The sequence below is a fragment of the Tachyglossus aculeatus genome, chromosome 21, assembly GCF_015852505.1.
Source record: "Tachyglossus aculeatus isolate mTacAcu1 chromosome 21, mTacAcu1.pri, whole genome shotgun sequence".
NCBI classification, from domain to species: Eukaryota; Metazoa; Chordata; class Mammalia; order Monotremata; family Tachyglossidae; genus Tachyglossus; species Tachyglossus aculeatus.
In genome coordinates this window covers 16,246,362-16,267,236 of record NC_052086.1, presented here as the reverse complement: position 1 = coordinate 16,267,236, position 20,875 = coordinate 16,246,362, and the positions used below count along the sequence as shown (strand labels likewise).

General features: G+C 47.1%; 1 protein-coding gene across 3 annotated transcripts in view; it reads left to right on the top strand.

The window, feature by feature from the left end:
- The first annotated feature begins 9,380 nt into the window (after window positions 1–9,380).
- MGRN1 (mahogunin ring finger 1) overlaps window positions 9,381–20,875 on the top strand; it is a 147,043-nt gene continuing 135,548 nt past the window's right edge. For all 3 annotated transcript variants that reach the window (XM_038762548.1, XM_038762546.1, XM_038762549.1), the window contains exon 1: window positions 9,381–9,488. In XM_038762548.1, the coding sequence (XP_038618476.1) occupies window positions 9,401–9,488 (88 nt within the window). In that variant the 5' untranslated portion in view covers window positions 9,381–9,400. The remainder of the gene's footprint in view (window positions 9,489–20,875) is intronic.

Here is a 20,875-nt window from a genome sequence, read left to right as displayed (position 1 = left end):
CCCGGATCCGGAGGAGAGAAAATGAGAAAACATTCTAGGTGGTGAGTCAGCCTTCTGGGTTGGCCGGTGTTTATTGAGACAAAGTTCACCAGGGCCCCAGCTTGGCGCTGAACTCGGCTACTGCATTCCCTGTCCGCCCTGCTCCTCCACGAAGGGGCTGTCAATCAATCAATCAATCGTATTTATTGAGCACTTACTGTGTGCAGAGCACTGTACTAAGCGCTTGGGAAGTACAAGTTGGCAACATATAGAGATGGTCCCTACCCAACAGTGGGCTCACAGTCTAAAAGGGGGAGACAGAAAACAAAACCAAACATACTAACAAAATAAAATAAATAGAATAGATATGTACAGGTAAAATAAATAAATAAATAGAGTAATAAATATGTACAAACATATATACATATATAGAGGTGCTGTGGGGAAGGGAAGGAGGTAAGATGGGGGATCATCATCATCATCAATTGTATTTATTGAGCGCTTACTATGTGCAGAGCACTGTACTAAGCACTTGGGTAGTACAAATTGGCAACATATAAAGACAGTCCCTACCCAACAGTGGGCTCACAGTCTAAAAGGGAGAGGGGGAAGAGGGGGAGAGGAAGGAAGGGGCTCAGTCTGGGAAGGCCTCCTGGAGGAGGTGAGCTCTCAGTAGGGCCTTGAAAAATATGGAAGGCTTCACGAATTTGCGTGTCGGATGGGCAGCCTGGGTCTGCACTAGACGTGAGGCTCAGGTGGCCGGACATCGTCGGCGGCGGGGAAGACAATAGCCTCATAGGCAGGAGATAACCATTTTTAGCCCATCATCATCCATCCCAGCTGCTGAACTTCTTCGGATTCCTTGGTTGGCTGAGCAGAGGAGGAAGGGAGCAGGGCCTAGGTAATTGGGGAAGGGGAGGGAAGGGTCTCTGCCTCTGTGCCCACCAGCTGTTTCTGGGCAGTAATTGCTTCATTCATTCAATCAATCGTATTTATTGAGCGCTTACTGTGTGCCGAGCACTGTACTAAGCGCTTGGGAAGTACAAGTGGGCAACATATAGAGACGGCCCCTACCCAACAGCGGGCTCACAGTCTAGAAGGGGAAGACAGACAACGAAACAAAACATATTCTCTGCTCTGATGCCCACCCGGGTCCTCTGATTTCCAGGCCTGCCGTTCCCACCATCCCCCTCACTACTTCCACACCCCTAAATCCGGTAAGGTTTCCGTAGCTGTCCTATCCACCGCAGAGCTGGGAATTCTTAGCCAGAGCATGCTGTAGATAATAATAATAATAGTGTTGGCATTTGTTAAGCGCTTACTATGTGCAAAGCACTCTTCTAAGCGCTGGGGGAGATACGTGATGATCAGGTTGTCCCACATGGGGCTCACAGTCTGAATCCCCATTTTACAGGTGAGGTAACTGAGGCTCAGAGAAATTAAGTGACTTGCCCAAAGTCACACAGCGGACAAGTGGCGGAGCCGGGATTTGAACCCGTGACCTCTGACTCCAAAGCCGGGGCTCTGGCCACTGAGCCACGCTGCTTCTCTAATAATAATAATTGTGATATTTTTTAGGCTCTTAGTATGTGCCAGGCCCTGTAAATCCCTTCCTGGCACCAGTGAGGTTTTGGCATCATGCACCTGTGCGGTGTATAGCACATATACAAATATATACAGGCTATACATGCTCTATATGTATATATATACATACATGTGTATATACATATACTATATATATGCATATATAACATGTATATAGCTATAGAATTATAGCTATATACATATCTACATCTAGATACATCCCCTTCTGTTCTTGATCTACACTCACTCCCTTGGTGACCTCATTCGCTCCCACGGCTTCAACTATCATCTCTACGCTGATGACACCCAGATCTACATCTCTGCCCCTGCTCTCTCCCCCTCCCTCCAGGCTCGCATCTCCTCCTGCCTTCAGGACATCTCCATCTGGATGTCTGCCCGCCACCTAAAACTCAACATGTCCAAGACTGAACTCCTTGTCTTCCCTCCCAAACCCTGCCCTGTCCCTGACTTTCCCATCTCTGTTGACGGCACTACCATCCTTCCCGTCTCACAAGCCCGCAACCTTGGTGTCATCCTCGATTCCGCTCTCTCGTTCACCCCTCACATCCAAGCCGTCACCAAAACCTGCCAGTCTCAGCTCCGCAACATTGCCAAGACCCGCCCTTTCCTCTCCATCCAAACCGCTACCCTGCTCGTTCAAGCTCTCATCCTATCCCATCTGGACTACTGCACCAGCCTTCTCTCTGATCTCCAATCCACATGTCTCTCCCCACTTCAGTCCATACTTCATGCTGCTGCCCAGATTGTCTTTGTCCAGAAACGCTCTGGGCATGTTACTCCCCTCCTTAAAAATCTCCAGTGGCTACCAATCAATCTGCGCATCAGGCAGAAACTCCTCACCCTGGGCTTCAAGGCTGTCCATCACCTCGCCCCCTCCTACCTCACCTCCCTTCTCTCCTTCTACAGCCCAGCCCGCACCCTCCGCTCCTCTGCCGCTAATCTCCTCACTGTACCTCGTTCTCGCCTGTCCCGCCATCGACCCCTGGCCCACGTCATCCCCCGGGCCTGGAATGCCCTCCCTCTGCCCATCCGCCAAGGTAGCTCTCTTCCTCCCTTCAAGGCCCTACTGAGAGCTCACCTCCTCCAGGAGGCCTTCCCACACTGAGCCCCTTCCTTCCTCTTCCCCTCGTCCCCCTCTCCATCCCCCTCATCTTACCTCCTTCCCTTCCCCACAGCACCTGTATATATGTATATACGTTTGTACATATTTATTACTCCATTTATTTTACTTGTACATGTCTTTTCTATTTATTTTATTTTGTTAGTATGTTTGGTTTTGTTCTCTGTCTCCCCCTTTTAGACTGTGAGCCCAATGTTGGGTAGGGACTGTCTCTATATGTTGCCAATTTGTACTTCCCAAGCGCTTAGTACAGTGCTCTGCACACAGTAAGTGCTCAATAAATACGATTGATGATGATGATGAAGTGCTCACTATGGGCCAGGTGCTGTACTAAGCTCTGGGGTAGATCCAAGCTAATCAGGTTGGACACAGTCCCTGCTCCACATGGGGTTCCCAGTCCTAATCTCCATTTTACAGGTGAGGTAAACTGAGGCATGGAGAAGTGAAGTGATTTGCTCAAGGCCACCCAACAGACAAGTGGTGGAGCCACTTATTCTCTGTGCCTCAGTTCCCTCATCCTTCTCATGAGTTCCCTCATCAGAAGCAGCGTGGCTCAGTGGAAAGAGCCCAGGCTTCGGAGTCAGAGGTCATGGATTCAAATTCCACCTCCGCCACTTGTCAGCTGTGTGACTTTGGGCAAGTCACTTCACTTCTCTGGGCCTCAGTTACCTCATCTGGAAAATGGGGATGAAGACTGTGAGCCCCCCATGGGACAACCTGATCACCTTGTAACCTCCCAGCGCTTAGAACAGTGCTTTGCACATAGTAAGCGCTTAATAAATGCCATTATTATTATTGTCTGTAAAATGGGGATGAAGACTGTGAGCCCCCCATGGGACAACCTGATCACCTTGTAACCTCCCCAGTGCTTAGAACAGTACTTTGCACATAGTAAGCGCTTAATAAATGCCATTATTATTATTATCTGTAAAATGGGGATGAAGACTGTGAGCCCCCCGTGGGACAACCTGATCACCTTGTAACCTCCCCAGCGCTTAGAACAGTGCTTTGCACATAGTAAGTGCTTAATAAATGCCATCATTATTATTATCTGTAAAATGGGGATGAAGACTACAAGCCCCACATGGGACAACCTGATTACCATGTATCCCCCCAGCGCTTAGAACAGCGCTTGGCACTTAATAATTTGTGAAGCATTCCATATTTTTCCTTCACCTCCCCACAACACCTGTATATATACATATAAACATATGTATATATGTTTGTACATATTTATTACTCTATTTCATTCATTCAGTCATTCATTCAATCGTATTTATTGGGCACTTACTGTGTGCAGAGCACTGTACTAAGCGCTTTGGAACTACAAGTTGGCAACATATAGAGACGGTCCCTACCCAACAGTGGGCTCACAGTCTAGATAATAATGGAATTTATTAAGTGCTTACTATGTGCAAAGCACTGTTCTAAGTGCTAGGGAGGTTACAAGGTGATCAGGTTGTCCCACGGGGGGCTCACAGTCTTCATCCCCATTTTCCAGATGAGGGAACTGAGGCACAGAAAAGTGAAGTGACTTGCCCAAAGTCACACAGCAGACAATTGGCGGAGACGGGATCTGAACCCACGCCCTCTGACTCCAAAGCCCGGGCTCTTTCCACTGAGCCACGCTGCTTCTCCAATTATTTGCTTCTCTATTTATTTTACTTGTACATATTTCTTCTATTGATTTTATTTTGTTAAGATGTTTTGTTCTGTTGTCTGTCTCCCCCTTCTAGACTGTGAGCCCGCTGTTGGGTAGCGACCGTCTCTACATGTTGCCAACTTGGACTTCCCAAGCGCTTAGTCCAGTGCTCTGCACACAGTAAGTGCTCAATAAATACGATTGATTGGACTTCCCAAGCGCTTAGTACAGTGCTCTGCACACAGTAATCAATCAATCAATCAATCGTATTTATTGAGCAGTGTGCAGAGCACTGGACTAAGCACTTGGGAAGTACAAGTCGGCAACACAATAAAAGCGCTCAATAAATACGATTGCATGAATGAATGAATGAATAAAAGCTTAACAAATGTTATTATTATTATTATTGTTATTATTATTGTTATTATTATTATTATTATTATTATCATTAAAACCTGGCCCAGCCTCTTCGCTCTTTCATTGGACACAAAGGGGAAATCTGGGTGGCGCCCTCTGCTGGTTCCTGGCAGCACAGCAAGCGACGCCCCACCGAGGGGACCGCAGGGTCAGACTCATCATTCATTCATTCAATCGTATTTATTGAGCGCTTACTGTGTGCAGAGCACTGTACTAAGCGCTTGGGAAGTACAAGGGTCGGCAACATCTAGAGACGGTCCCTACCCAACAACGGGCTCACAGTCTAGAAGGGGGAGACAGACAACAAAACATGTGGACAGGTGTCAAAACCATCAGAATAAATAGAATTATAGCTCTATGCACATTATTAATAGAGTAGGAAATATGTACAGGTTAAATAGAGTAATACATCTGTACAAATATATACAAGTGCCGTGGGGAGGGGAAGGAGGTAGGGCAGAGGGGAGGGGTGGGGAGGAGGAGAGGAGAATGGGGGCTCAGTCTGGGAAGGCCTCCTGGAGGAGGGGAGCTCTCAGCAGGGCTAGAGTTGGCAAGTGGAAATCTTCTATTCATTCATTCAATCGTATTTATTGAGCGCTTACTGTGTGCAGAGCACTGGACTAAGCGCTTGGGAAGTACAAGTTGGCAACATATAGAGATGGTCCCTACCCAACAGTGGGCTCACAGTCATTCATTCATTCATTCATTCATTCATTCATTCATTCATTCATTCATTCAATCGTATTTATTGAGCGCTTACTGTGTGCAGAGCACTGGACTAAGCACTTGGGAAGTCCAAGTTGGCAACATCTAGAGACGGTCCCTACCCAACAACAGGCTCACAGTCTAGAAGGGGAAAACAGAAAACAAAGCAAAAGATATTAACAAAATAAAATAAATAGAATAAATATGTGCAAGTAAAATAGAGTAATAAATACGTACAAACATATATACATATGTACAGGTGCTGTGGGGAGGGGAAGGAGATAAGGCAAGGGGGAGGAGGGGGATAGGAAGGAGGGGGCTCAATCAATCAATCGTATTTATTGAGCGCTTACTGTGTGCAGAGCACTGTACTAAGCGCTTGGGAAGTACAAGTTGGCAACATGTAGAGACAGTCCCTACCCAACAGTGGGCTCACAGTCTAAAAGGGGAGACAGAGACCAAAACCAAAATACTAACAAAATAAAATAAATAGAATAGATATGTACAAGTAAAATAAATAGAGTAATAAATATGTACAAACATATATACATATATACAGGTGCTGTGGGGAAGGGAAGGAGGTAAGATGCGGGGGATGGAAAGGGGGACGAGGCGGGGAGGAAGGAAGGGGCTCAGTCTGGGAAGGCCTCCTGGAGGAGGTGAGCTCTCAGCAGGGCCTTGAAGGGAGGAAGAGAGCTAGCTTGGCGGATGTGCAGAGGGAGGGCATTCCAGTCTGGTAAGGCCTACTGGAGGAGGTGAGCTCTCAGTAGGGCTTTGAAGGACTAGACTGTGAGCCCGCTGTTGGGTAGGGGCCGTCTCTGAATGTTGCCAACCTGTACTTCCCAAGCGCTTAGTCCGGTGCTCTGCACACAGTAAGCGCTCAATAAATACGATTAAATGAATGAATGAATGTGAGCCCGCTGTTGAGTAGGGACCGTCTCTATACGTTGCCAACTTGTACTTCCCGAGTGCTTAGTACAGTGCTCTGCACACAGTAAGGGCTCAATAAATACGATTGAATGAATGAATGGAGTCCCTCTAAGCTTAATTCCAATTTACGATATATAAAAACCGGCTAATATATAATATATATATAATATATAAAAACCGGCGCGGGAAACATCCTCAGCAGCTCTCTTCCTCCCTTCAAAGCCCTGCTGAGAGCTCACCTCCTCCAGGAGGCCTTCCCACACTGAGCCCCCTTTATCCTCTCCCCCTCCCCACCCTACTTCCTTCCCCTCCCCACAGCACTTGTATATATGTTCGTACAGATTTCTTACTCTATTTATTGTACTTGTACATTTTTACTATTCTGTTGGTTCTGTTAATGATGTGCCTTATAGCTATAATTCTATTCGCTTAGAACAGTGCTTGGCACGTTGTAAGTGCTTAACAAATGCTATCATTATTATTATAATAACTATCAATAAATACGATTGAATGAATAAGCGCTTAGTTCAGTGCTCTGCAGAGTAAGCGCTCAATAAATACGATGACTGAGCCCCCTCCTTCCTCTCCTCCTCCTCCCCATCCTCCTCGCCTTACCTCCTTCCCCTCCTCACACCACCTGTATATATGTATATAGGTTTGTACATATTTATTACTCTATTTTACTTGTACATACTTCTTCTATTCATTTTATTTTGATAATATGTTTTGTTTTGTTGTCTGTCTCCCCCATCTAGACTGTGAGCCCGCTGTTGGGTAGGGACCGTCTCTAAATGTTGCCAACTTGTACTTCCCAAGCGCTTAGTCCAGTGCTCTGCACACAGTAAGCGCTCAATAAATACGATTGAATGAATGAATGAAATGCACGTAGCTATAATCCTATTCGTTTAGAACAGTGCTTGGCACGTTGTAAGCGCTTAACAAATGCCATCATTATCATTATGATAATTATCAATAAATACGATTGAATGAATAAGCGCTGAGTCCAGTGCTCTGCACACAGTAAGCGCTCAATAAATACGAATGAATGAGTGAATGTATCTAGATGTATATTACTCTATTTTACTGGTACATATTTATTCCATTTATTTTATTTTGTTAATATGTTTTGTTTTCTCGTCTGTCTCCCCCTTCTAGACCGTGAGCCCGCTGTTGGGTAGGCACTGTCTCTCTATGTTGCCGACTTGTACTTCCCAAGCGCTTAGTCCAGTGTTGTGCACACAGTAAGCGCTCAATAAATAGGATTGAATGAATGAATGAGTGCATGTATCTAGATGTATATTACTCTATTTTACTGGTACATATTTATTCCATTTATTTTATTTTGTTAATATGTTTTGTTTTCTCGTCTGTCTCCCCCTTCTAGGCTGTGAGCCCGCTGTTGGGTAGGGACTGGTCTCTCTATGTTGCCGACTTGTACTTCCCAAGCGCTTAGTCCAGTGTTCTGCACACAGTAAGCGCTCAATAAATAGGATTGAATGAATGAATGCCCGCCCCCCCCCGTAATACCCGTTGACTTAGTATCATCCCGAAGGGGGATTCTGGTCTTTGTAGTTGGGGGCCCGGGCTCCTCCGCGGGGTCGCGGCGAGCCAGGACTATATTTCATTCATTCATTCGTTCGTTCGTTCATTCATCCATCCACCCATTCATTCATTCCTATTTATTGAGCGCTTACTGTGTGCAGAGCACTGGACTAAGCGCTTGGGAAGTCCAAGTTGGCAACATAGAGAAACGGTCCCTACCCAACAGTGGGCTCACAGTGTAGAAGGGGGAGACAGAGAAGAAAACCAAACATATTAACAAAATAAAATAAATAGAATAGATATGTACGAGTGAAACAAATGAATAGAGTAATAAATATGTACAAACATATATACAGGTGCTGTGGGGAGGGGAAGGAGGTAAGGCGGGGGGATGGAGGGGGAAGGAGGGGGAGAGGAAGGAGGGGGCTCAGTCTGGGAAGGCCTCCTGGAGGAGGTGAGCTCTCAGTAGAGTAAATAGAGTAATAATAATAATGTTGGCATTTGTTAAGCGCTTACTATGTGCAAAGCACTGTTCTAAGCGCTTGGGGGGATACAAAGTGATCAGGTTGTCCCACGTGGGGCTCACAGTCTTAATCCCCATTTTACAGATGAGGTCACTGAGGCTCAGAGAAGTGAAGTGACTTGCCCAAGGTCACACAGCAGACACGTGGCGGAGCCGGGATTCGAACCCATGACCTCTGACTCCAAAGCCCGTGCTCTTTCCACTGAGCCACGCTGCTTCAATAATAAATAAGTAATAAATCTGTACAAACATATATACAGGTGCTGTGGGGAGGGGAAGGAGGTGGGGGAGAGAAAGGAGGGGGCTCAGTCTGGGAAGGCCTCCTGGAGGAGGCGAGCTCTCTGTAGAGTAAGTAGAGTAATAAATACGTACAAACATATATACAGGTGCTGTGGAGAGGGGAAGGAGGTAGGGCGAGGGGGAGGTGGCGGAGAGGAAGGAGGGGGCTCAGTCTGGGAAGGCCTCCATTTCCCAGGGAGCGTCGGGGCCGGGCCGCGGGGGATTCTGGTCTTTGTAGTTGGGGGTCCGGGCTCCTCCGCAGGCTCTCGGAGAGGCAGGACTACATTTCCCAGGGAGCGTCGGGGCCGGGCCGCGGGGGATTCTGGTCTTTGTAGTTGGGGGTCCGGGCTGCTCCGCGGGCTCCCGGGGAGCCAGGCCTCCATTTCCCAGGGAGCGCCGGGGCCGGGCCGCGGGGGATTCTGGTCTTTGTAGTTGGGGGTCCGGGATGCTCCGCGGGTTCTCGGCGAGCCAGGACTACATTTCCCAGGGAGCGCCGGGGCCGGGCCGTGTCGTGTCGGGGGGAGCGTCCGTCCGTCCGTCTGTCCGTCCGTCGGGCCGTCGTCGTCTCCTCCTCTTCTTCCTCCTCCATCTTCCTCCTCCATCTCTTCTTCTTCCTCGTCCTCCCTCCTCCTCCTCCTCCTCCTCCCTCCGCCGCACGATGGGGTCCATCCTGAGCCGCAGGATGGCCGGGGTGGAGGACATCGACATCCAGGCCAACTCGGCCTACCGCTACCCGCCCAAGTCCGGTGAGTGCCGGACGGACGGCCGGACGGCTCCCCCAGCCCCCGGGGAGCGTGCTGGACGCCCCCTCCCAAGCCAACATTCCCCAGCCCTCGCCCTCCCACCATTTCCCATTCCCCATTTCCCAGGAAAGAATAATAATAATAATAATCAATCAATCAGTCAATCGTATTTATTGAGCGCTTACTGTGTGCAGAGCACTGGACTAAGCGCTTGGGAAGGACAGGTTGGCAGCGTAGAGAGACGGTCCCTACCCAACAGGGGGCTCACAACGATGGCATTTATTAAGCGCTTACTATGTGCCAAACACTGTTCTAAGCGCTGGGGGAGTTTCCAGGGGGATCAGGTTGTCCCACGGAGGGCTCCCAGTCTTCATCCCCATTTTGCAGATGAGGTAACTGAGGCCCAGAGAAGTGAAGCGACTTGCCCAAAGTCACACAGCTGACAATTGGCGGAGTCGGGATTTGAACCCAGGACCTCTGACTCCAGAGCCCGGGCTCTCTCCCACTGAGCCACACTGCTTCTCTCTCAGTTCCCAAACGCTTAGGAACGTGCTCTGCACAGAGTCAGCGCTCAATAAGTACGACTGAATGAATGAGAGAGATCTATAATTCTGTTTATTTATTTTGATGCTATTAATGCCTATCTTTTTGTTTTGTTGTCTGTCTCCTCCCTCTTCTAGACTGTGAGCTCGTTGTGGGCAGGGATTGTCTAATTGCACTTTCCAAACGCTTAGGGCAGTGCTGTGCACACAGTCAGCGCTCAATAAGTACGACTGAATGAATGAGAGAGATATATAATTCTATTTATTTATTTTGATGCTATTAATGCCTATCATTTTGTTTTGTTGTCTGACTCCCCCCACCTTCTAGACTGCGAGCCTGTCGTGGGCAGGGATTGTCTCTATCTGTTGCCCAATTGCACTTTCCAAACACTTAGGCCAGTGCTTTGCACAGAGTCAGCGCTCAATAAGTACGACTGAATGAATGAGAGAGATATCTATAATTCTATTTATTTATTTTGATGCTATTAATGCCTGTCTTTTTGTCTTGTTGTCTGTCTCCCCCCTCTTCTAGACTGTGAGCCCGTTGTGGGCAGGGATTGTCTCTATCTGTTGCCCAATTGCACTTCCCAAACGCTTAGGCCAGTGCTCTGCACACAGCACTCAATAAGTACTACTGAATGAATGAGAGAGAGAGGGGGAGATCTATAATCCTGTTGATTTATTTTGATGCTATTGATGCCTGTGTCTTTGTTTTGTTGTCTGTCTCCCCCCTCTTCTAGACTGTGAGCCCGTTGTGATCAGGGATTGTCTAATTGCACTTTCCAAACGCTTAGGACAGTGCTCAATCAATACGACTGAATGAATGAGAGATCTATTATTCTGTATATTTATTTTGATGCTATTGATGCCTGTCTCTTTGTTTTGTTGTCTGTCTCCCCCCTCTTCTAGACTGTGAGCCAGTTGTGGGCAGGGATTGTCTCTATCTGTTGCCCAGTTGCACTTTCCAAACACTTAGGCCAGTGCTCTGCACGCAGGCAGTGCTCAATAAGTACGACTGAATGAATGAGAGAGAGAGATCTATAATCCTGTTTATTTATTTTGATGCTATTGATGCCTGTCTCTTTGTTTTGTTGTCTGTCTCCCCCGCCTTCTAGACTGTGAGCCCGTTGTGGGCAAGGATTGTCTAATTGCACATTCCAAATGCTTAGGCCAGTGCTCTGCACACAGTGAGCGCTCAATCAATACGACTGAATGAATGAGAGATCTATAATTCTGTTTATTTATTTTGATGCTATTGATGCCTGTCTCTTTGTTTTGTTGTCTGTCTCCCCCGCCTTCTAGACTGTGAGCCCATTGTGGGCAGGGATTGTCTCCATCTGTTGCCCAGTTGCACTTTCCAAGCGTTTAGGGCAGTGCTCTGCACACAGTCAGCACTCTGCACACAGTCAGCACTCAACTGAATGAATGAGAGAGATCTATAATTCTGTATATTTATTTTGATGCTGTTGATGCCTGTCTCTCTGTTTTGTTGTCTGTCTCCCCCCTCTTCTAGACTGTGAGCCCGTTGTGGGCAGGGATTGTCTCTATCTGTTGCCCAATTGCACTTTCCCATCTCTGTTGACGGCACTACCATCCTTCCCGTCTCACAAGCCCGCAACCTTGGTGTCATCCTCGACTCCGCTCTGTCATTCACCCCTCACATCCAAGCCGTCACCAAAACCTGCCGGTCTCAGCTCCGCAGCATTGCCAAGATCCGCCCTTTCCTCTCCATCCCAACCGCTACCCTGCTCATTCAAGCTCTCATCCTATCCCGTCTGGACTACTGCACCAGCCTTCTCTCTGATCTCCCATCCTCGTGTCTCTCTCCACTTCAATCCATACTTCATGCTGCTGCCCGGATTATCTTTGTCCAGAAACGCTCTGGGCATATTACTCCCCTCCTCAAAAATCTCCAGTGGCTACCAATCAATCTGCGCATCAGGCAGAAACTCCTCACCCTGGGCTTCAAGGCTGTCCATCCCCTCGCCCCCTCCTACCTCACCTCCCTTCTCTCCTTCTCCAGCCCAGCCCGCACCCTCCGCTCCTCTGCCACTCACCTCCTCACCGTGCCTCATTCTCGCCTGTCCCGCCGTCGACCCCCGGCCCACGTCATCCCCCGGGCCTGGAATGCCCTCCCTCTGCCCCTCCGCCAAGCTAGCTCTCTTCCTCCCTTCAAGGCCCTGCTGAGAGCTCACCTCCTCCAGGAGGCCTTCCCAGACTGAGCCCCTTCCTTCCTCTCCCCCTCGTCCCCCTCTCCATCCCCCCATCTTACCTCCTTCCTTCCCCACAGCACCTGTATATATGTATATATGGTTGTACATATTTATTACTCTATTTATTTATTTATTTATTTATTTTACTTGTACATTTCTATCCTATTTTATTTTGTTAGTATGTTTGGTTCTGTTCTCTGTCTCCCCCTTTTAGACTGTGAGCCCACTGTTGGGTAGGGACTGTCTCTATGTGTTGCCAATTTGTACTTCCCAAGCGCTTAGTACAGTGCTCTGCACATAGTAAGTGCTCAATAAATATGATTGATTGATTGATTGATTTCCAAACACTTAGGCCAGTGCTCTGCACACAGTCAGCGCTCAGTAAGTACGACTGAATGAATGAGAGAGAGATCTATAATTCTGTTTATTTATTTTGATGCTGTTGATGCCTGTCTCTTTGTTTTGTTGTCTCTCTCCCCCCTCTTCTGTACTGTGAGCCTGTTGTGGGCAGAGATTGTCTCCATCTGTTGCCCAGTTGCACTTTTCAAACGCTTAGGCCAGTGCTCTGCACACAGTCAGCGCTCAATAAGTACAACTGAATGAATGAGAGAGATCTATAATTATATTGATCTATTTTGATGGTGTTGATGCCTGTCCCCTTGCTTTGTTGTCCGTCTCCCCCGCCACCTTTTAGACTGTGAACCCATTGTTGGGCAGGGACTGTCTCTGTTGCCCAGTTGTACTTTCCAAGTGCTTTCCAGTGCTCTGCGCACAGTCAGCGCTCAATAAAGACGACTGAATGACTGAGAGAGAGCCATAATTCTATTTATTTTGATGCTATTGATGCCTGCCTCCTTGTTTTATTGTCTGTCTCCCCCCTTCTAGACTGGGAGCCCATTGTTGGGTAGAGATTGTCTCTTTCTGTTGCCCAGTTGGACTTTGCAAACGCTTAGGCTAGTGCTCTGCACATGGCGCTCAATAAATAAGACTGAATGAATGAGACAGATCTATAATTCTGTTTATTTTGATGCTATTAATAATAATAATAATAATGATGGTGTTTGTTAAGCGCTTACTATGTACCAAAAACTGTTCTAAGCACTGGGGAAGATACAGGGGAATCAGGTTGTCCCACGTGGGACTCACAGCCTTAATCCCCATTTTACAGTTGAGGGAACTGAGGCCCAGAGAAGTGAAGTGACTTGCCCAAAGTCACACAGCTGACAATTGGCGGAACAGGGATTTGAACCCATGACCTCTGACTCCCAAGCCCGGTCTCTTTCTGCTAAGCCACGCTGCTGCCTGTCTCCTTGTTTTGTTGTCTGTCTCCCCCCTTCTAGACTGTGAACCCGTTGTTGGGTAGGGACTGTATCTGTTACCCAGTTGTACTTTCCAAGCGCTTAGTACAGAGCCCTGCACCCAGTAAGCGCTCAATAAATACGATTGAATGAATGAGAGATCTATAATTCTATTTTATCTATTTTGATGGTATTGACGCCTGTCTACTTGTTTTTTGTTGTTTGTCTCCCCCTTCTAGACTGTGAACCCGTTGTGGGCAGGGATTGTCTCTCTCTGTTGCCCAATTGTACTTTCCAAGCACTTAGTGCAGTGCTGTCCACACAGTAAGCGCTCAATAAATGATTGAATTCATTCATTCAATCCTATTTATTGAGCGCTTACTGTGTACAGAACACTATACTAAGCGCTTAGCGGCTCTGTCACTTGCCTGCTCGGTGACCTTGGGTAAGCCGCTTCACTTCTCTGGGCCTCAGTTCCCTCATCTGTAAAATGGGGATTAATATAATAATACTAATCATTATAATGATGATGGTATTTGTTAAGCACTTACTGTATACCAAGAACTGTTCTAAGCGCTGGGGAAGATACAAGGGAATCAAGTTGTCACATGTGGGGCTCACAGCCTTAATCCCCATTTTACAGTTGAGGGAACTGAGGCCCAGAGAATTTCAGTGATTTACCCAAAGTCACACAACTGATAAGTGGCAGTGCTGGGATTAGAACCCAGGACTTAATAATAGTAATAATGATGGCATTTATTAAGCATTTACTATGTGCAGAGCCCTGTTCTAAGCGCTGGGGAGGTTACAAGGCAATCAGGTTGTCCCACCGGGGGCTCACAGTCTTCATCCCCATTTTACAGATGAGGTAACTGAGGCCCAGAGAAGTTAAGTGACTTGCCCAAAGTCACACAGCTGACAGTTGGCAGAGCTGGGATTTGACCATGACCTCTGACTCTAAAGCCTGGGCTCTTTCCACTGAGCCATGCTGCTTCTGTAAGGCTGAGATTAAGGCCAGGAGCCCCACGTGGGAGAACCTCATTATTTTGTATCTACCCCAACGTTTAGAACAGTGCTTGGCACATGGTAAGCGCTTAGTAAATACCCTAGTAATTATTATTCTTATCATTGAGCATTTACTGGGCGCGGATCACTGTACTGAGTGCTGGGAAAAGGACAGTGTAACAGAGTTGCCTCCATTGAGTAGGAGCTTCAGCTCCCTGTGGGAGCACCATTCGACGCCCCCGTCCTTCATTCATTCATTCAGTCGTTATTTATTGAGCGCTTACTGTGTGCAGAGCACTGTACTCAGCGCTTGGGAGCCTACAATTCAGCCACTAAGAGAGACAGTCCCTGCCCACAACGGGCTCAGTCTAGAAGGAGGGAGGGAGACAGCAAAACTAGTAAACAGGCACCAGTAGCATCAATGTAAATAAATTGAATTATAGATATATACTTATCAAAGCAAGTAAACAGGCATTAATATAAATAAATGGAATTATAGATATGTGCATATATAGACAAGTGCTGTGTGGCGGGGAGGGGGGGTAGGTCAAAGGGAGTGAGTCGGGGTGATGGGGAGGAGGGGGTGCTGAGGAAAAGGGGGAGGATGTTCGCAGGACATCCTCACCCCGAAATAATAATAATCATCATGGTATTTGTTAGGCGCTTACTATGTGTGAGGTACTGTGCTAAGCGCCGCGGTGGATACAAGCAGATCGGGTTGGACACAGTCCCTGTCCCATGTAGGGCCCACAGTCTCAATCCCCATTTTGCAGGTGAGGTCACTGAGAGGCACGGGGAAGTGAAGTGACTTGCCCAAGGTCACACAGCAGACAAGCAGCAGCGTGGCTCAGTGGAAAGAACACAGGCTTTGGAGTCAGAGGTCATGGGTTCAAACCCCGGCTCCGCCAATTGTCAGCTGTGTGACTTTGGGCAAGTCACTTCACTTCTCTGGGCCTCAGTTACCTCATCTGTAAAATGGGGACTAAGACTGTGAGCCCCCCGTGGGACAACCTGATTACCTTGTAACCTCCCCAGTGCTTTGCACATAGTAAGCGCTTAATAAATGCCATCATTATTATTATTATTATTAAGTAGAGGAGCAGGATTAGAACCCATGACCTCCCAACACCCAGGCCACGCTGCTTCCAAATGGAATGGTTCCCTCATGTAGGAGATCTCTGGTCCTAAAAGTTGGGGTGTTGGAGCCTGTCTCTGTCTCCTCCATCCCCAAGACCCCAGAGACTCTCTATTTTTTTTTAAATGCTATTTGTTCAAGTGCTTACTATGTGTCAGACACAAAACATTGGGTTAGATGCAAGTTAACCAGATTGGACACAGTCGGTGTCCCACATGGGGCTCACTGTCTTAATTCCCATTTTACAGATGAGGGAACTGAGGCAGAGAGAAGTGAAGTAACTTGCCCCCCACCCGGTTTTTGCCTTCCCCTTTCCCAACTCACCCGTGACAGAAAAACTCACGTGACTCCCATTGAAGGGCTCAGCTCAATCCATACCCGTCATGGCCCCCCAACACCATTCTCCCAAAATTAACTTCCTTTTATTGGTGTGAAAGGGGATCTGATTGAATTTACTCTCTTCAAGACACCGTCCTGCGTTTTTGAGGGTCTCTGTGCAGGGGCGATTGTGTTGGGAGGGATTGGAGTGAGTGAGGACAGAAGCAGGAGTTGAATATTCTCCTTCTCCCCCTTACTTCCAAGAGAAGCAGTGTGGTCTAGTGCGTAGAGCACGGGCCTGGGAGCAGCCAGGAGGACCTGGGTTCTAATCCCCACTCTGCCACTTGTCTGCTTTGTGACCTTGGTGGAGTCCCTTCACTTTTCTGGGCCTCAGTAACCTCATCTGTAAAATGGGGATTGAGAACGTGAGCCCTTTGTGGGACAAGGCCTTCCCAGACTGAGCCTCCTCCTTCCTCTCCATCCCCCCCGCCCTCCCTCCTTCCCTTTCCCACAGCACTTGTATACATGTATATATGTTTGTACATATTTATTACTCTATTTATTTATTTATTGTACTTGTACGTATCTATTCTATTTATTTTTTTTGTTAGTATGTTTAGTTTTGTTCTCTGTCTCCCCCTTTTAGACTGTGAGCCCACTGTTGGGTAGGGACTGTCTCTATATGTTGCCAATTTATACTTCCCACCCAAGCGCTTAGTACAGTGCTCCGCACACAGTAAGCGCTCAATAAATACAAATGATGATGATGATGATGTGTATATGTTTGTACGGATTTATTACTCTATTTTACTTGTACATATTTATTCTACTTATTTTATTTTGTTAATATGTTTTGATCTCTGTCTCCCCCTTCTAGACTGTGAGCCCACTGTTGGGTAGGAACCATCTCTAGATGTTGCCAACTTGTACTTCCCAAGCACTTAGTACAGTGCTGTGCACTCAGTAAGCGCTCAATAAATACGATTGAATGAATGAATGAATGAACAAGGACTGTGTCCAACCCAATTTGCCTGTGTCCACCCCAGCGTTTAGTACAGTGCCTGGCACATGGTAAGCTCCCTTCAAAGCCCTACTGAAAGCTCACCTCCTCCAGGAGGCCTTCCCAGACTGAACCCCCTTTTTCCTCTCCTCCTCCCCATCACCCCCACCCTACCTCCTTCCCCTCCCCACAGCACCTGTATATATGTTTGTACAGATTTATTACTCTATTTTACTTGTACATATTTACTATTCTATTTATTTTATTTTGTTAATATGTTTTGTTGTCTGTCTCCCCCTTTAGACTGTGAGCCCACTGTTGGGTAGGGACCGTCTCTACCTGTTGCCAACTTGTACTTCCCAAGCGCTTAGTACAGTGCTGTGCACACAGTAAGAACTCAGTAAGTACGATTGAATGAATGATTTGCTTGTATCCACCCCAGTGCTTAGTACAGTGCCTGGCACATGGGAAGCGCTTAACAAACACCACCCTTATTCCCAAAGAAATGTCTGTAAGTGGGAGAGTTCCCACCTCCAGGGCCAGGCTGACTGGTTCGGGGACCGTTTCCACTGATGAACTGAGCCCACGTTTCCTTTTATTAGCCCAGGTCTTTCTTGGGATGATGTGAAAATCAATCAATCATATTTATTGAGCGATTACTGTGTGCAGAGCACTGTACTAAGCGCTTGGGAAGTACAAGTTGGCAACATATAGAAACGGTCCCTACCCAACAGTGGGCTCACAGTCTAGAAGACTGTGAAAAGACAATCAACCCAAGAATTTAGGATGATTAAAAAGCAATTGGACACAGGAACTGTGTCCAACCTGATTAACTAGTATCTACCTCAGCGCTTAGTTCAGTGCCTGGCACCAAGTAAGCGCTTAACAAATACCATTAAAAACAAACAAAAAGCAGTAAACTAGGAACCATCCCATCTTCTGCCGGGCCTCCTCCTGGTGCCGTCGAGCCAAGAGGAAGAGAAGCAGCGGGGGCTAGTGGGAAGAACACAGGGTTGGCAGGCAGAGGTCATGGGTTCTAATCCCGGCTCCGCCACTTATCTGCTGTGTGACCTTGGGCATGTCACTTCACTTTAGAGAAGCAGCGTGGCTCAGTGGAAAGAGCCCGGGCTTTGATGTCAGCGGTCATGGATTCAAATCCCAGCTCCACCAGTTGTCAGCTGTGTGACTTTGGGCAAGTCACTTCACTTCTCTGTGTCTCAGTTACCTCATCTGGAAAATGGGGATGAAGGCTGTGAGCCCCACCAAGGACAGTCTGATCACCTCTGCAACCTCCCCAGCGCTTAGAACAGTGCTTTGCACATAGTAAGCGCTTAATAAATGGCATCATCATCATCATTCTCTGTGCCTCCGTTTCCTCGTCTGTTACCTCCTTCCCTTCCCCACTGCACCTGTATATATGTATATATGTTTGTACAGATTTGTTACTCTATTTATTTATTTATTTTACTTGTACATATCTATTCTATTTATTTTATTTTGTTAGTATGTTTGGTTTTGTTCTCTGTCTCCCCCTTTTAAACTGTGAGCCCACTGTTGGGTAGGGACTGTCTCTATATGTTCCCAACTTGTACTTCCCAAGCGCTTAGTACAGTGCTCTGCACACAGTAAGCACTCAATAAATACGATTGATGATTAAGACTGTGAGCCCATGTGGGCCAGGGACTGTGTCCAACCTGATTAGCTTGTATCTACCCCAGTTCTTGGCACCTGGTAAGCGCTTAGCAAACACTTACTATTATTATAAAAGCTGACATTACTCTGTGTGTGGGTCAGTTGTGCCGTAACCTCTGGGGCTGGATCTGGCTCAGTTTCCTTTCCCTTGGCAGCCAGTCTGTTCCAGTCAATCAATCGTACTTATTGAGCGCTTACTGTGTGCAGAGCACTGTACTAAGCGCTTGGGAAGTACAAGTTGGCAACATATAGAGACAGTCCCTACCCACCAGTGGGCTCACAGTCTCACAGTTCCACCACACAGCATGAAAACACCTTGGATAGTCAGAATAACAAACGGACGCTGAGGCCTCAGTCATCATCAATCATATTTATTGAATAAATCATAAATCATATTTATTGAGTGCTTACCGTGTGCAGAGCACTGTACTAAGCGCTTGGGAAGTCCCTCTCCTCCTCCTTTGCGAATGAACTGGGCCAAACCCAAAGCTTGCGTTATCTTTCTGGCTTGTTTTTGTTTTTTTGATTCCTCCCTTTAGTTGGCTCCCACTTCAAAGTGCATTGTACAGAAAAGAGTTTTCCCTGCGTGTTCCCGGCACTGATTTCTTCTCCTGCCCTCAGCTCTGGCTCACCTCAGTGAGGTGACTAAAGCGAACCTTGGCGTTTTGTACCTTTATTGCCGTATTTTACTTTCCAAGCGCTTAGTACAGTGCTCTGCACACAGTAAGCACTCAATAAATACGACTGAGTGAATGAATGAATGGTGGGGCTGGCTTTTGCTCACAGGCCCTGGGTAGGGGGTCACTTTTTTTTTAACCTCCATTAGAACCTCCCACCCTTCTCCCTGTCAAAAGTGGGGATCAGGGTGTGGAGCTTCTCCTTCAACTCAGTCATATTTATTGAGCACTTACTGTGGTATTTGTTAAGTGCTTATTAGGTTCCAGGCAGTGTACTAAGGTCTGGAGTGGATACAAATTAATTGGGTTGGACACAGCCCATGTTCCATGTGGCGCTTATAGTCTTAATCCCCATTTTACAGATGAGGTCACTGAGGCACAGAGAAGTGAAGTAACTTGCCCACGGTCTCACAGCAGACAAGAAGCCAGAATTATTTATTCATTCATTGTCCTATTTATTGAGCGCTTACTGTGTGCAGAGCACTGTACTAAGCGCTTGGGATGTCCAAGTTGGCAACATCTAGAGACGGCCCCTACCCAACAGCGGGCTCACAGGCTAGAAGGGGGAGACAGACAACAAAACAAAACATAGTAACAAAATAAAATAATAGAATAAATATGTACAAGTAAAATAAATGGAGTAATAAATACATACAAACATATATACAGGTGCTGTGGGGAGGGGAAGGAGGTAAGGTGCAGGGATGGGGAGGGAGAGGAGGGGGAGAGGAAGGAGGGGGCTCAGTCTGGGATAATGATGGTATTTGTTAAGCGTTTTACTATGTGCAAAGCACTGTTCTAAGCGCTGGGGGGATACAAGGTGATCAGGTTGTCCCACGTGGGGCTCACAGTCTTAATCCCCATTTTACAGATGAGGGAACTGAGGCACAGAGAAGTGAAGTGACTTGCCCAAAGCCACACAGCTGACACAATAGTAACAATAATTATGGTACATGTTAAGTGCTTACTATGTGTACAGTTACTTACTGGCATTTATTAGGCGCTTACTATGTGGAAAGCACTGTTCTAAGTGCTGGGGAGTTTACAAGATGATCAGGTTGTCCCACGGGGGGCTCACAGTCTTAATCCCCATTTTACAGATGAGGTAACTCAGGCACAGAGAAGTGAAGTGACTTGCCCAAAGTCACACAGATGACAATAGTAACAGTAATTATGGTACATGTTAAGCGCTTACTATGTGTACTGTTACTGGCATTTATTAAGCTCTTACTATGTGGAAAGCACTGTTCTAAGCGCTGGGGAGTTTACAAGGTGATCAGGTTGTCCCACAGGGGGCTCACCGTCTTAATCCCTATTTTACAGATGAGGTAACTGAGGCACAGAGAAGTGAAGTGACTTGCCCAAAGTCACACAGCCGACACAGTAGTAACAATAATTATGGCACATGTTAAGCACTTACTATGTGTACTGTTACTTACTGGCATTTATTAAGCGCTTACTGTGTAGAAAGCACTGTTCTAAGCGCTGGGGAGTTTACAAGGTGATCAGG